The 12,723-nt window shown below is 54.3% G+C and overlaps 1 protein-coding gene across 1 annotated transcript; it reads left to right on the forward strand.

Moving 5' to 3' along the window:
- The first annotated feature begins 1,650 nt into the window (after positions 1–1,650).
- Positions 1,651–12,216, forward strand: Amer3 (APC membrane recruitment protein 3). The gene is made up of 2 exons (XM_055608140.1): positions 1,651–1,706; positions 7,822–12,216. The coding sequence occupies exon 2, from the start codon at positions 7,841–7,843 to the stop codon at positions 10,217–10,219; it is 2,379 nt and encodes a 792-aa protein (XP_055464115.1). The 5' UTR covers positions 1,651–1,706; positions 7,822–7,840; the 3' UTR covers positions 10,220–12,216.
- The last annotated feature ends 507 nt before the right edge of the window (positions 12,217–12,723 follow it).

Raw genomic sequence — 12,723 nt, forward strand, 5'->3', positions numbered from 1 at the left:
ATAGTAACAGACACAGTGCAAATGTAGCAGAAGGTTTGAGAGACCCCCTCTGCCATTAAAGTGCCTGCCACACAGACATGAGGTTCTGACTTTGAATCTCCAGCACCCACATAAAATCCAGGTGCTACAAGTGCCACAGTCTCTAACCCCGTGTGTGTGTGTGTGTGTGTGTGTGTGTGTGTGTGTGTAGGGGGTGTTGGGCAAGAGGATGATCCCTGGTCAATGAGACCAACCAGACCAACTAAATGTGTGAGCTCCTGTCCAGTGAGAGATCCTGTCCCAAAACAATAAAAATGTACAGTCGTTGGGGAAGCCACTCAACCTTTGACCTCCATGGACATATGCAACTCTTGAGCATGTGCACACATCCACAAGAAGGCACACACACCTCGTGCTCGCGAACTCACTTGTGTGTGCACACACACACACACACACACACACACACACACACACACACTGTGGCTAAGTCAGTCACTGGGTAGAAAGAAGATTCAGCTGTGCAGCTCATCTAGAAGGGGAGGGTCGTTCTGTCTGGCAGAGCTCATCAGGGAGTCCTTCTCGACTCTGTTGACTAATTATGGATTGTGATTGCACACTAAAGTGCTCCAGACCAAAGGGTTGGAAACACCTTGAGTGCTGGGGGTTTTCGGATGTAGGACAGAAAGGGAGCCTTCTGGCTCAAGGAAAGGCGTGGCCCTTGTCAGTCACGGGGTCCCTCCAAATTCCCTGGTCCTCAGCTTAATCCTAATTGGCCCCTCTGCACTGTTCTTTCGGCTTGCGCTCACTCACCCCTGGGGCGGCTAGCCCCCTGTTGAGATCAGCCTTCCACAAACAGAAGCAATTGCGCTCCCCACCCTTCGTTCCGCTGGGGCGGGCCACAAGACCACTTAAACCGCAGCGGAGTTTCTTTATCCCCGCTCGCCAACTCGTCCCTGGACACTGGACCCAGCCTGCGGACCCCTGTCCTCAGTTCTGAGGGAGGGACTTCTCATAGGGCTTCTGCTTCGTCTTCAAGACTGCGGCAGCGGACAGCACCAGCAGACCACACAGTAAGAGCGTGGAAGGGCAACGCTTCTTTTACGGTCGTACACAATGTAATCAGGTCCAAGAAGGGGACAGAAGGAAGATTCTGGAATACCCCCACTTTGCCTCTTCCGCACTGGCTTGTCCTTTTTTTCCCAAGCCCTAGCATCCTGAATCCTGAGTAGGACTGCTAGACAGGCTGCCTGTGACAACCTCTTTGGAGAGAGCCGGGAGTCAGAGGGCCCTGGACCTCCAGGGTGCAGGGGGGCGGGGCACCCACACCTGTAGTCTCCGAGTCTGTTCGGTCGGCCCCTACTCCACCCCCCGGACTGGGGACTACAGGGCTTTAGGAATGCAAAACCAACAGCATTATGGGAGCAGCTAGGTAGGCAGAGGGAGAGAGCTAGAAAGAAGAACAAAGCCAGCAAGCTGAGCGATTCTGGGTGGCGGCGGCGCAGTGGCGGCTGAGTCCCCTCGCACTTCTCCGCTGGTCGCCGGCGTCCTCCGGTCCCCGCCCTCCCCGAGCCGAGCCGGGACTGGCAGTGCGCGCGGGTGCCCGGAGGCCCGCCCCCAGCGGCGGCGCGGAGCCTGGAGCTGGCCGTGGTGCTGACGCGAGGCTCGGGCGCGCACTCGCTGCCTGGCTCGGGCGCAGCCGCGCCCTGCGACACTCCCCGGCCCCAGCGGTAAGTGGCTGAGGCCCCGTGAGGCTGCGTCGGTTCCTGCCTCGCTGGTCCTCATCGGGAGCTGGGGGCGGAGGTGGGGGGAGGACCAGGGAATATTTGAGCGCGCCTTCTGCGATGGGCAGCAGAGGGAAGGGGCCCAAGATGGGCACTCCCTCCACTCCGCGGCGCCCAGAGAAGATGCCTGGGGCCTGGGGGCTGAGCGCGGTGCCTGGGTTAGGTTTGGGTTTGAGAACGGGAGAAACCCTGTCACTGCGGACGAAGGGTCTGGGGAAGAAAGAGTAAGATAATAGTGTCCACTTGGCAGCGGCTCCCTCGAAGGAGCCCGGACCTCTACCCAGAGGGCCCATTGTCTCTCCAGTGTGGAAGTGGGTGGATCTCACCGCAGATTCTATTTCTGCTTTATTACCCACCCCGCCCCCACCCCAGAACAGGAGAGCTTTTCCACCTCACTTGGGCCTGTAGCGTACCAGCAACAAGGCATACCGCCACAGAGACAAACCACCGCCCCCTAGCCGCCACTACCCCATTCCAACCCCGGTGAAGTCTCTGGGCAATGTACCTCATCTAGGCCTGCTCCTCTTTAAACCCTATGTAGTTCACTGCCGGGATACAGGGTGAGGGTGGGGGCTGGGGGAAGACAGGGGAAGGTATTTCAAATGCCAAAACTCCTGGTCATGTAGTCACTTAGGGATTTGTTTTAATTTCGCCCTATGAGATCATTTTCAGACTTAAAAAGGGAAAGAAAGGAACAGGATTACGTTTCAATGGGAAAAGACAATCCTAGACAGTTGATCTAAAATTAGTCATTACGTGGAAAAAAGGCTAGAGGGGTCTTTTCGTGAAATACTCATTTTGCAGTCAGTTCTTGTCCGGCTGTGCTGAGCATCAGAAGCAGCCATAAACACCTCTGTGATCGCCTTTCTGCTGGCCTCTGGTGTAGCTTCTAATTCACCCTCCTCCTGGCCCCTTCTCTTGTCCCAGTTTTCCATTTTCACCTGTAGCTTCTCACAGCTCCTTCTTGGGACCTCAGGTCACATATGGTCTCTGACTGACTAGTGTCCTGGCCTGTTCCCGTAGCTGCGGCCCCTTTCCCTTGTCCCTGGGGCCTTTTGCAGGGTGTGTCCACTGTCTAGAATATGCTCCCTGTATCGTTTGACTGAATGTTGTCTAGATTTGCATGTAAACATCACAGCCCTGACACAGAGCTGATTAAATCAAACAGGATGTGTGGGTTCTGGTCTAATGGGCTGTGAAGGTTCATCTTCCAGGTGAGAGGCTTAGCCTTAGCTTGCTTGGGGCCCATCTTAGAAAACCACTAGGACAAAGTGCATTTGTCGAATTTAAATTCCCAGACTAGCATCCATTTTAGGAAACCAAAAAACATGAAATTTCGTCAAATGAAATATATGGTCAAGGTGTCCCAGACATCTGAAATACTTCATTTTAAATAAGCAACACCGTGCTTAACTGACAACTAGAGCTGAAGATCTTAGCCTTAAAAGACTTTCCTTGGAGACTGGGGAGAAAACTCGGTCAGTCAACCTGCGGTGGGAGCTCCTGAGACGGCTCAGTGCGCTGAGAGCGCTCATCGCCAAGCCTGGCGGCCTGAGTTAGAATCCTGGGGCCCACACAGTGGAAGGAGGAATCAGACTGTTGCAAGTTATCCTCTGAGCTCCTCTCATGCATCAAGCAGGGTACCTTGATCTACGTACACACGCACACACGCACACACACACACACACACACACATCTCTGCAATAGAGTATGCAGTTGTCTGCCACAGCTGAAGTGCTGGCTTCGGAAACCTTTAAATCTTGTTCTAGAGCAATACCAAGCACTAGAATAAAACATCCACGGTGGCCAAGCTCTGCAGCTCACCAGCGAGGAGCCACCTGCTTCCCTTGGAAAGAGAGATGGAGCTGAAGCATATGTTGGGGCAGGACTTGCCATGAGTCTCCACTGACAGGCTGTTAGCCACAGGGCTGTAAAACAGAGCCTGCATTTTCTTTCTTCATTATTTATTTATTTATTTATTTATTTTTGACCGAGAACCTACATACATTTAGCCTCTGCCCCCAGGCAGTGCTGGTTTCAGTAAATCTCATCTCTCTGCTTCTGAAAGCTGTTGTCACCTTAGAAGGTGACTGTCAGCCAGCCTCCCATCAGGCAGTGGGCTCACATTTCCAAAGAGACAGTAACAGGATACATTTCCAAAGAGACAGGCCGGATTAAACATTTTAACGTGAAAACGAACTGAAGTGACAGGTCTCTGGCCGGTATTGACGTCTCCGGTGTGTTGGGATGAAGTGTTTGCTACTTGTCCTCGCCGGATGCAGAGTGGCAAAAAGCTCAGCAGTCTTGGCCGGGCCACTATAATGGAGTCCAGTTCTTTGTATTGTCATACAGAAAGGGTCTCACTCTAAGTCCAGAATGGAATGAACTGATTTTAACTCAGTTGACCACTCCGAGGACCGGAAATGGGTAGTTTTCCTGAAAGGGAATCTCTGTCCAAATAGTTTAATTCTTACAGGAGAAAAATTTTACGTACAGTGAAATAATCTTTACTGTGGCCTGAAGAAACTATTTCTGGATTCAGTAACTAAAATATGCCACCCAAACACTGAAAAGCACAAGTATTAGGTAGCTCGCAAAGAACGTCTCCATTAAAATCACACTGCTTTCACTTTTAAGTTTTCTAAATTTGCATGAGTTACACCTGTGGCCTTCAGTCTTCGCCTTCGTTGTATTTTCCAAAATTCCTCATGAGAACACATTTATTAATCTATTTTTAGGTTTCTCTCAAACGGTAGTTTTAGTGGGATGTGGCAGTGTACAACCCATAATCCTAGTACTTCAGAGGCAGGAGTATGACAATATCAAGGCAAGCCTGGACTGCTAAGTGACGAGGGATTGAATGAAGGGAGGTAGAGATCTTGAGCCTTTGGTTCATGAGTTCAAGTCCCAGACTTGATAGGTCCGTCGATTTATTGGCTTTTCTGTAGCTGAATTTTAAAAAAGATTTAAAAAATTTAAATTATGTGCATGTATGAGTATGTGCCTGTGAGTGTAGGGACCAGAAGAGGCCAGAAGAAAGGGTCATACCCTCCCCTCCCACCATAGCTGGGAGTTATAGGTGACTGTGAACTCTGTAGTGTGGGTGCTGGGAACCATACTCTGGTCCTCTGGAAGAGCAACAAGTGCTCTTAACCAGCCCCTAAATTTATACTCCGTAAAGCGATGATTCCAGGACTTTGTAGTTTATAAGCTTATACGCCAAGCTTTCTGCTTGGTCGGCTGGCTGTTACCAATGCTCCACCTGAGTCTCCTGACACCAGTGCCTGCACAAGAAGCCCTCTGTCTCATGCATCTGAGTCCAACAGGCCTGCAAAGGAATGTATGGGATGGAATGGTTTGAGCAGAGATCTGCAGGTCCGCCGTGAGAAAGGCTTGGGTACTTGCCATGTCCCAACAAGCTGAGCAGCTACTGTGATGCCCGAGGCACTGTGCCATGCCATTTCCCAGTAGGCTGAAGAGCCACCATGGCACACGAGGCACTGTGCCCAAGAGCTGGTGTTCTGTGACCAGAGGAGCCAAGCCCAGGCTCTGTGGCTCTCCTGAGCATGCAGACTTCCTGTCTTGTACCTCAGCCAAGAGTCTCAGATGTCACTTGGCAAGCAGGAAGTGCTACCCACAGGTACAAGCAGGTGCCAGGAGCCCAGCCAGCTTGCCTGTGAGTTTCTGTGAGGCTGGCTTTGCCAGCAGAGCCGAGGCGGGCCCTCTGCCTACTCCAAGGTTGCATGCAGGGGCACTTCAGGGATTCTGGCTAGCCCTGACTGCCAGCTGAAGGCTTTCATAATGCCAGCTGGAGGCGACCAGGGAGGCATCTTTGGGGCTGCAAGTTTTCAGGGCTGAATATCTTCTGGCCTTGAGCCTGCTGCAGCACCCTCTCCTCACAGGCTGGGGCTGGGGTGAACAAATTCAAGAGATGACCGAAGAGCAGTCCAGAGAGTGAAAGGACAAAGCCTCTGTATTTCTAGCCAGACTGAGGCTGACCCTCAGGCCACAGGCAGAGAGAGCTGGGGTAGGGGAAGAGCCCAGAAGGTTCTCCAGTCATGCGCTGGCTCTGCCATTTCTTGCTGGGATCCTCTGGTTCTACACATTTACCCAAGGGCAGCGTGTTCTGAGTTAGATTCTTCTCCCTTAAGCCACAGTGCATGCCCCTCCAGCCTCCAGTGTCAGGGTTCCCTTCCTGCCCTCTTGTGGCTGCTCAATCCTGGTGCTTCTTCCTTTGGAAGACCCTATAACTCCACTTCCTGAACAGCACCCCCTTACTCCAGCCCTGTGCTCTGTGAACAGCCTCTTGATGTTCTGCTCTCCTCAACGAGGCCAGTTGCACCCAGCCTCCTTAATGTCCCTGCTTCCACACACTCACCAGAAGACACAAGGAACCTGGGATTCAGCCCAGGCAAAGCTCAGCTATGACAGAACAAACAAGTCACTAGCACTTTCACCACCAGACACCCCTCTGACTCCCCATGTCGACTGCAGCATCTTCCCCACAGAACTCAGCCTGGTCACCAGAAAGCATCTCTAGATGGACTCCAGGCAGTATCTGTCAGTGACAGCTGCCTGCCCTTCTGGGCCGTGATATCCTGTGGCATGTGCTGTGCCTTGCTTCCACGAGGTTCTCTCCTCTCCCGGCTCACGCTTTGCAAACCCTGTGAGATTCTTGGCCGCCTCCTGCTTAGAGCCGCTGTGCAGATCGAGTCTTGCCTCCTCCAGCCTGTGCCTGGTCCCCCCACGGGTGAGCCTACTTAATTGAGTCCTCCACTCCATACAGGCAGAAGGCCGCTGTGTTCCTCCCGAGGACAAGGTAGGCGTGGTTGTCGTGTGACTTTTCTTGGGGAGGCCTGAGCAAACATCTCTCTGTTCACCACAGTTAGAGCACCGAAGACAGACTCAATAAACGATTCCACTGTAGCCTGATTTAGTGAACCAGTGAGTACACTGGGGGTGACTTGACAACAGGGTAGGGAGGTAAGGGGGTGTTTTCAGGAGGGGCGGTGGCTGTTTGCACAACTTGCTGGTCATTGCTGTTACTGCTTATATAGCCTGGAGAGCGAGAGAGGGAGAGAGCGAGTGAGCGAGAGAGAGCCAGAGAGAACAAGAGTGAGAGGTCAAGAGAGAGCAAAGCTAGAGCAAGAGAGAGAGAGGCCCTTGTGAATCTTGTAAATTTCAGGATATTGTGGGTTTTGTTTACCTCCTGTGGCTGAAGGAGCCTCTCCTCACTTCCCAGGAGGCAGTGCTTCAGTTGGGAAGAAACAGCTTGGGAACAAATAGAGACGGTATTGTTGAATTACTGGGTCTGGGAATGGGAATCCGAGTTGAGCAGAGCTTGGAGAGCACACGGCAACTTGAAAATGCAGGGATGCAGCCATTTCCAGGCCTGAGGCACCTCTCAGTCTTGTGCTTACCATGTGTTTTTAGGCATGGGACCTAAAGGATCCGGGCCTCGGCTGTCTGTAAGAGCAGAGGCGAATGGCAACCTTGTGTCTCCTCTCCCATTGCCCTTTCCCTCTCCATGGAGAATCCAATGGGACTAGCCACCGGAGCCCACCCAGACCTGTGAGCAGGGTGGGCAGGCCTTTCAGAGCCCACAGGCGTTACAATTTTAGATATCACCCTCGTTACCTTCCTTGTTGCCAGAAGCAACTGAAGGGTGGGGCTGTTTTGGCTCACAGTTTGGAGGGATATATAAAAATCTATGGTGGTGGTGAAGGCCTGGTGGCAGGAGCAGGAGGCTTCGGTGGCCACATGGTATCCACAGTCAGTATGCAGCAGGGGTTGATGCCGCTCCTCAGCGCGCTGTCTCTCCATTTTCGTTCAGTCCGGGGCCTCTGCCCATGGCTCGTTCTTTTGAGTCAGCGTGTGCCTTCCCAGCTATAAGAGCGTCTTAGAGTCTAAGTCTTAAGAGCTGAGTCTAAGAGTCTAGTCTAAGAGCATCTCTCACAGACACACCAAAAGAAGCGTTTCCGTGAGGATTCTAAATCCAGCCGAGCTGACGGCAGGCAGTAGCCATGGTAGACAACCGAGTGCCCTCTGCTTTCCTCCACAGTGGCTAGAACGCTGGCAACATGGAGCTGAGGAGGGGAAAGACCTTCATCAAATCCAGCATGCAGATTTCCCACGAGAAACTCATAGACTCACCAGTCCCTGCACCAGCCAAGGAGGACCCAGGCCCCTGGTCACTCTCACTGGGAGGGCAGCAGAGATCCTATGGCGAGAAGAGCTCCCAAACTAGTCCCTGTGCCCAAGGGTATGGCCGCTGCTCCAACAAGGAGATACTGTCTGATCCTGAAGGGGATCCGGGGCCCCTCGGTGGAACCACCTTCAAGCTGGTGCGGAAAAGCAAGACCCATGACAGCGTTCCAGGGGCCGCGAAGGCAGCAGCCACTTCAGGGCAGATGGTGGGCAGCACAAGCTTCCCAGAGACCCCTGGGGGTCAGCGTATGATTGACTACCGCCACTTTGTGCCCCAGATGCCCTTCGTGCCAGCTGTGGCTAAGAGCCTCCCAAGGAAAAGGATTTCCCTGAAAAGGTCCAAGAAGTGCTTTCGAAACCTGTTTCACATCCGCAGAAGCAAGACTGAAAACCTGGCCTCACTGTCAGCCAAGGCTAAGAACCCGTCGTCCCCCGGGGTTCCACTGGGAGCTGCAGCACAAGGCAAACCCTTCCTCTCCTCGGGGGAGGGGCTGGGGTTGGACAGCCTCTGCCAGGACCTGTCTGACAGTGAGCTCCTGCCTGACTCACCCTTTGACCTCTGCAGCGCCCTGTGTGAGGATGTGGCCTCCCTCAAGAGCTTCGATTCGCTTACAGGTTGTGGGGAGATCTTTGCAGACGGGAGCTCGGTGCCATCTGTGGAGCTGAAAGAAGGCCCAGAGAGCCCAGCCCGTTCACCCCAGGCTCTGGACAGCAAGACTCCCCGTGGCCCCTCCCAGGGGAGTGTGGAACAACTCGCGTCGCCTGCCCAGAACGAAGCATCGGACTTCACCAAGTTCTGGGACAGCGTGAATCGCTCTGTGAAGCAGCAGCAGCGTGCCCTGCTAGGTCCGTGGTTGACGAGCTCCCAGGGGACAGACGCAGACCGGCCCAGGCTAGACACATCCGGGTTAGCGGAGCTACCCCTTTTCCCTTGCAGGGGTCCCCCCAGCGGCTCCAAAGCCAGCTCCGTAGACACGGGTACCCCCAAAAGCGAACAGCCGGAATCTGTGTCCACGAGCGATGAAGGCTACTACGACTCCTTCTCACCCGGCCTTGAGGAAGAGAAAAAGGAAGCTGCGAGTCCGGGCACGCCTGCAGCCGCCTTCCCCAGGGACAGCTACAGCGGGGACGCGCTCTACGAGCTCTTCTATGACCCCAGCGAGGCCCCCGTTGGCCCAGTCCTGGATGACGACCTGTGCGTGTCTGAGAGTGTCTCGGGGCCTGCCCTGGGCACCCCGCTGTCCATGTGCAGCTTCCACGTGGGAGCCGAGGAGAACCTGGCCCCAGCCCCAGGCCCTGACTTGCTCAGCCAGGGCTTCCTGCAGAGTACCTGGAAGGGCAAGGAGTGTCTGCTGAAACTGTGTGACACAGAACTTGCCATCACCATGGGCATTGTCAACTGGCTGCGCAGGACCCCACCTGCCCCCGCCTCTACACCCGCTCCTACCCCTGCCCTCGTCCTTAGGGAGCCCGCTGCCCCACCTGACCCCCACAGGGTCCTCAGGGGACCAGCGGTGACCCTGGAAGGCAGGGAAGATCAGGCCTTAGATATGGGCAAGGCGGTGGCATGCTTGCCACCCAGCAGGCAGGAGCCCCGGGCACACCCAGGAACCAAAGACGTTCTTGTTAGAGAGCACGAGGCCCAAGGGGAGTCTGCAAGGGTTGCTAATACCACATCTAACGATGGCCCGCTGGAAGAAGGGACACAAGGTCTCTCTGAGGGCTGGTCCTCCTCCGCAGCTACCGCGACAATGGGCATTTCCAGGAAATGCAAAACTGCGAACCCTGGCGCCTGGCCCAGCTCTCAGAAGGAACTGGGTACTCCTGGGGACCTGGGGCGTTCCCAAGGCCCCTTAAAACCAGGGCATGCGGGAAGCGCTCTTGACCCAGGGCGCATGCTTGTAGGCTGCGTGGCCCGCGTGGCAACGCTGCAGCTCTACCCAGACACCGGTTCTCCAGGACGGGATAGTAGGGGCAGCGGGCTCTTTTGGAAGCCTCAGGCCTGGGGTCCCAACGCTGTGCAAAAGAAGCCGACTAGCAGCAACCCCAGCGGGGCAGCTGTCTGTGGCCTCTCTTCCCCCATCAGCCCACAAGACCAGAGATGTCACGACCTTTTCCTGGACCTGGGCCAGCTCAAGTTGGAACCCTCCAGGCTAGGCAGCCAGGCCTGTGCCTCTGTGGACAGCCAGCCTCAGCAGCTTAGCCCCAGGTCTCTAGAGCAGGCACCACACAGGGGTTCAGTGGGGTCCTGAGCTGCTCTGTGCCCCTGATGCCCATTAAAGCCTCTGTGTGGCTATCACCCAGAAATCCTGGGCCTTTCCTTGGGCAGCAAACAGTGGTAAACTGCTCTTTCACATGTGCCACAAAACGTCGCCAGTGGCCTCCTGGCCTGACAAGGACTTCTTGTGGGTAATCAGAAGTAGGGGCTTACAAGCCAGCAGTGGCCCAGCCTAACCCACAGGACAGGCTCTTATTCTTCAGGAGCTCCATCTACACAACCTCATCCAGGAGAACCAAGGCCAGAATCTTCATCTTTGTTTTTCCTGCTGTGAGACTGAGTAGAGAAGGCAGGGCTCAGGCACACTGGGGTGGGGCTCAGGCATCTGGGGCTGATAGGGAGGTGGGGTGGGGTGGGGTTGGGGGATGAGATGAGTTTTACTCCCTGCCTGAGCCCAGGAGTAAAAACTGCTGGACTCTGTCCATGCTTAGCTGCCCCCTCATGCCATAGGACAGGCTGGTAGGTGAGAAGGCAGTTCACGTTGTACATAAAGACTGTGGTGGCCGAGCCTTCTGTTTGAGGTACACGAAAAGGATGAGGGCCACAAGGACCCACTGGCCTCATCCAAGCCACAGCACACTGCGGTGTCACAGTGCCTCTCTTTGGGAATGACAAGGACCGACCGGCTCTCTCTCAGCAAGAGTCTGGAGGCAGCCAGCATGGTGAATGTGCACAGCCTTGCAGAGGACAACCAGACCCTGCCGAGTCCACGCTGCCAGGTTCTGTCATGGGTCGTTCTGTGCAAGAGATCACTTCTCTCGACTTGTTCTCTGAGGCCTTGGGCGGGAGAGTGCCCGCTCTTCTTCCCACCTGTGCCAGTCTGCCTTGGAGCTGCAAAGGCCATGGCTTCTGCCCCCTTTCCCACTGTCAGCATTGTTGTCTCTTCCCCAAGGGAACCCACCGTCACCCCTAACCCAAAAGTAACATGTGTGTGGCACCCAGGCATTCAGAGTCATGACAGGACCTGGTGGCTGCTGTGAATATCTCTTCTGACCCAGCGTGAGGGCATGGGCGGAGAGCCCATCCTCACCATCAAGGATTTGACTCTACCTCAGCCAAAATAACATGGCAGCAATCAGAGGGTGAGGGTGTGACAGGTTGCTGTAAAATTTGTCACCAGGATCAGGCTTCGGGAGAGGCAGAGCTTCGTATAGATAGAGCTTCTGCGGAGAGGTGCAGGAATTCCAGGCAAGCACTGTGGGCCTATCTGTAGGACATCGCCCGAATGCCTGATGCTTCACTTCAGGCTAGAAAGTCTCTTGTGGCCACTGGCATCTCTGAGGTTGCCTGCCATGTGTGAGATGAGGGTGATGGATATGTAGGTTAAAAGCTGGCACCAATGTTGTGGCCATGTGCCCGGATGCAAGAAGCACATGACCTTTCACCTGGGAAGCCATGTCCCATCCTCCTAGGCCCCAGACTCCGTCATGACATTGTGATGACATCACAGCTTGCCTTGGAGTAAGTGACAAACAGAACATTCTGTGTGACCCCTGCAGCAGTCTGAGGTAAATCTTATGCTTGTTTTTAGACCTGGGGACTGGGTTCATCTTGTATGACCTTTCTGTGGACACACGCACACACTATCTGTGTGCAGATAGTGGGGTTCAGATCCCCTCCATACCCTACTACAAAAGCTTTGCTCTGAGGCGGGTCCTGGAACACTCCTCTGGTTTCGCTCAGCTGACACTCCCACAGCCTTTCTTCTTTCAGGCCACAGATGCCTGAGCACCCTCGGTGCCAGCTCCATGTCTTCTGGAAGGAGGCTGAGAGCTCGGCACCACCCTAGCTTGAGGCCGCCCTAGCCCCATCACAGCCCCGGGGCTTTGCACTGTACCTGACAGAGAAAGGGCTCAGTAAATGACGTTTTTGGAAAGACCGTAGTGTCGAGAAGTTGTGTGTTCTTTTCTGCTTTCTTGGTGACTCTGGACCTCACATTTAGAAACAGTTTTGAGGCTCAACAGGAACCTGGGGCTGGTGAGGTAGCTCAGTGGGTAGAGTGCCTGCCGCACAAAATGTGATGGCCTGAATCCACAGAAAAGCCATCATCCACGTAAAAGCCAGGGATCGTCCGTCTAAGCGTTAGTCATCCAGTTTGCTGTGGGACCTTGGCATGCTTTGGTTGCTGGGCCCTCTCCTGGCACATTGGGGACTTACTTTAGCTATCTGCCATGCTCTTCTTTTTATGGATTAGGGGTCCTTTCATACCAAGGACTGCACATCACAGATCCTTAAGGAATGTCTTAGAAACTGCTCCGTGAATAATTTCCAGAGAGTGTGAGACAACAGTTACCATGAGCTTTGGGGCCCAGAAGAAAGGATGTAGACAAGTAAAGTCCCCTCCTGAGCCCTAAGACCCCTTCCTCCAGACATGGGGACAACCAACCTCTGCCAAAAGAGGGTGGAAGTAGGTACATTTGCCCTCAAGAGTTCGTTGGAGACATGCAGTGAATGCTTGGAGAGCCCAGGAACAAAGGA

Source organism: Psammomys obesus, unplaced genomic scaffold (assembly GCF_907164565.1).
Source record: "Psammomys obesus unplaced genomic scaffold, mPsaObe1.curated_primary_1811, whole genome shotgun sequence".
Lineage (NCBI taxonomy): Eukaryota > Metazoa > Chordata > Mammalia > Rodentia > Muridae > Psammomys > Psammomys obesus.

What these genes read in the sequence shown, in the direction of transcription:
- Amer3 (XM_055608140.1), top strand. Translation starts at nt 7,841, where the DNA reads ATGGAGCTGAGGAGGGGAAAGACCTTCATCAAATCCAGCATGCAGATT.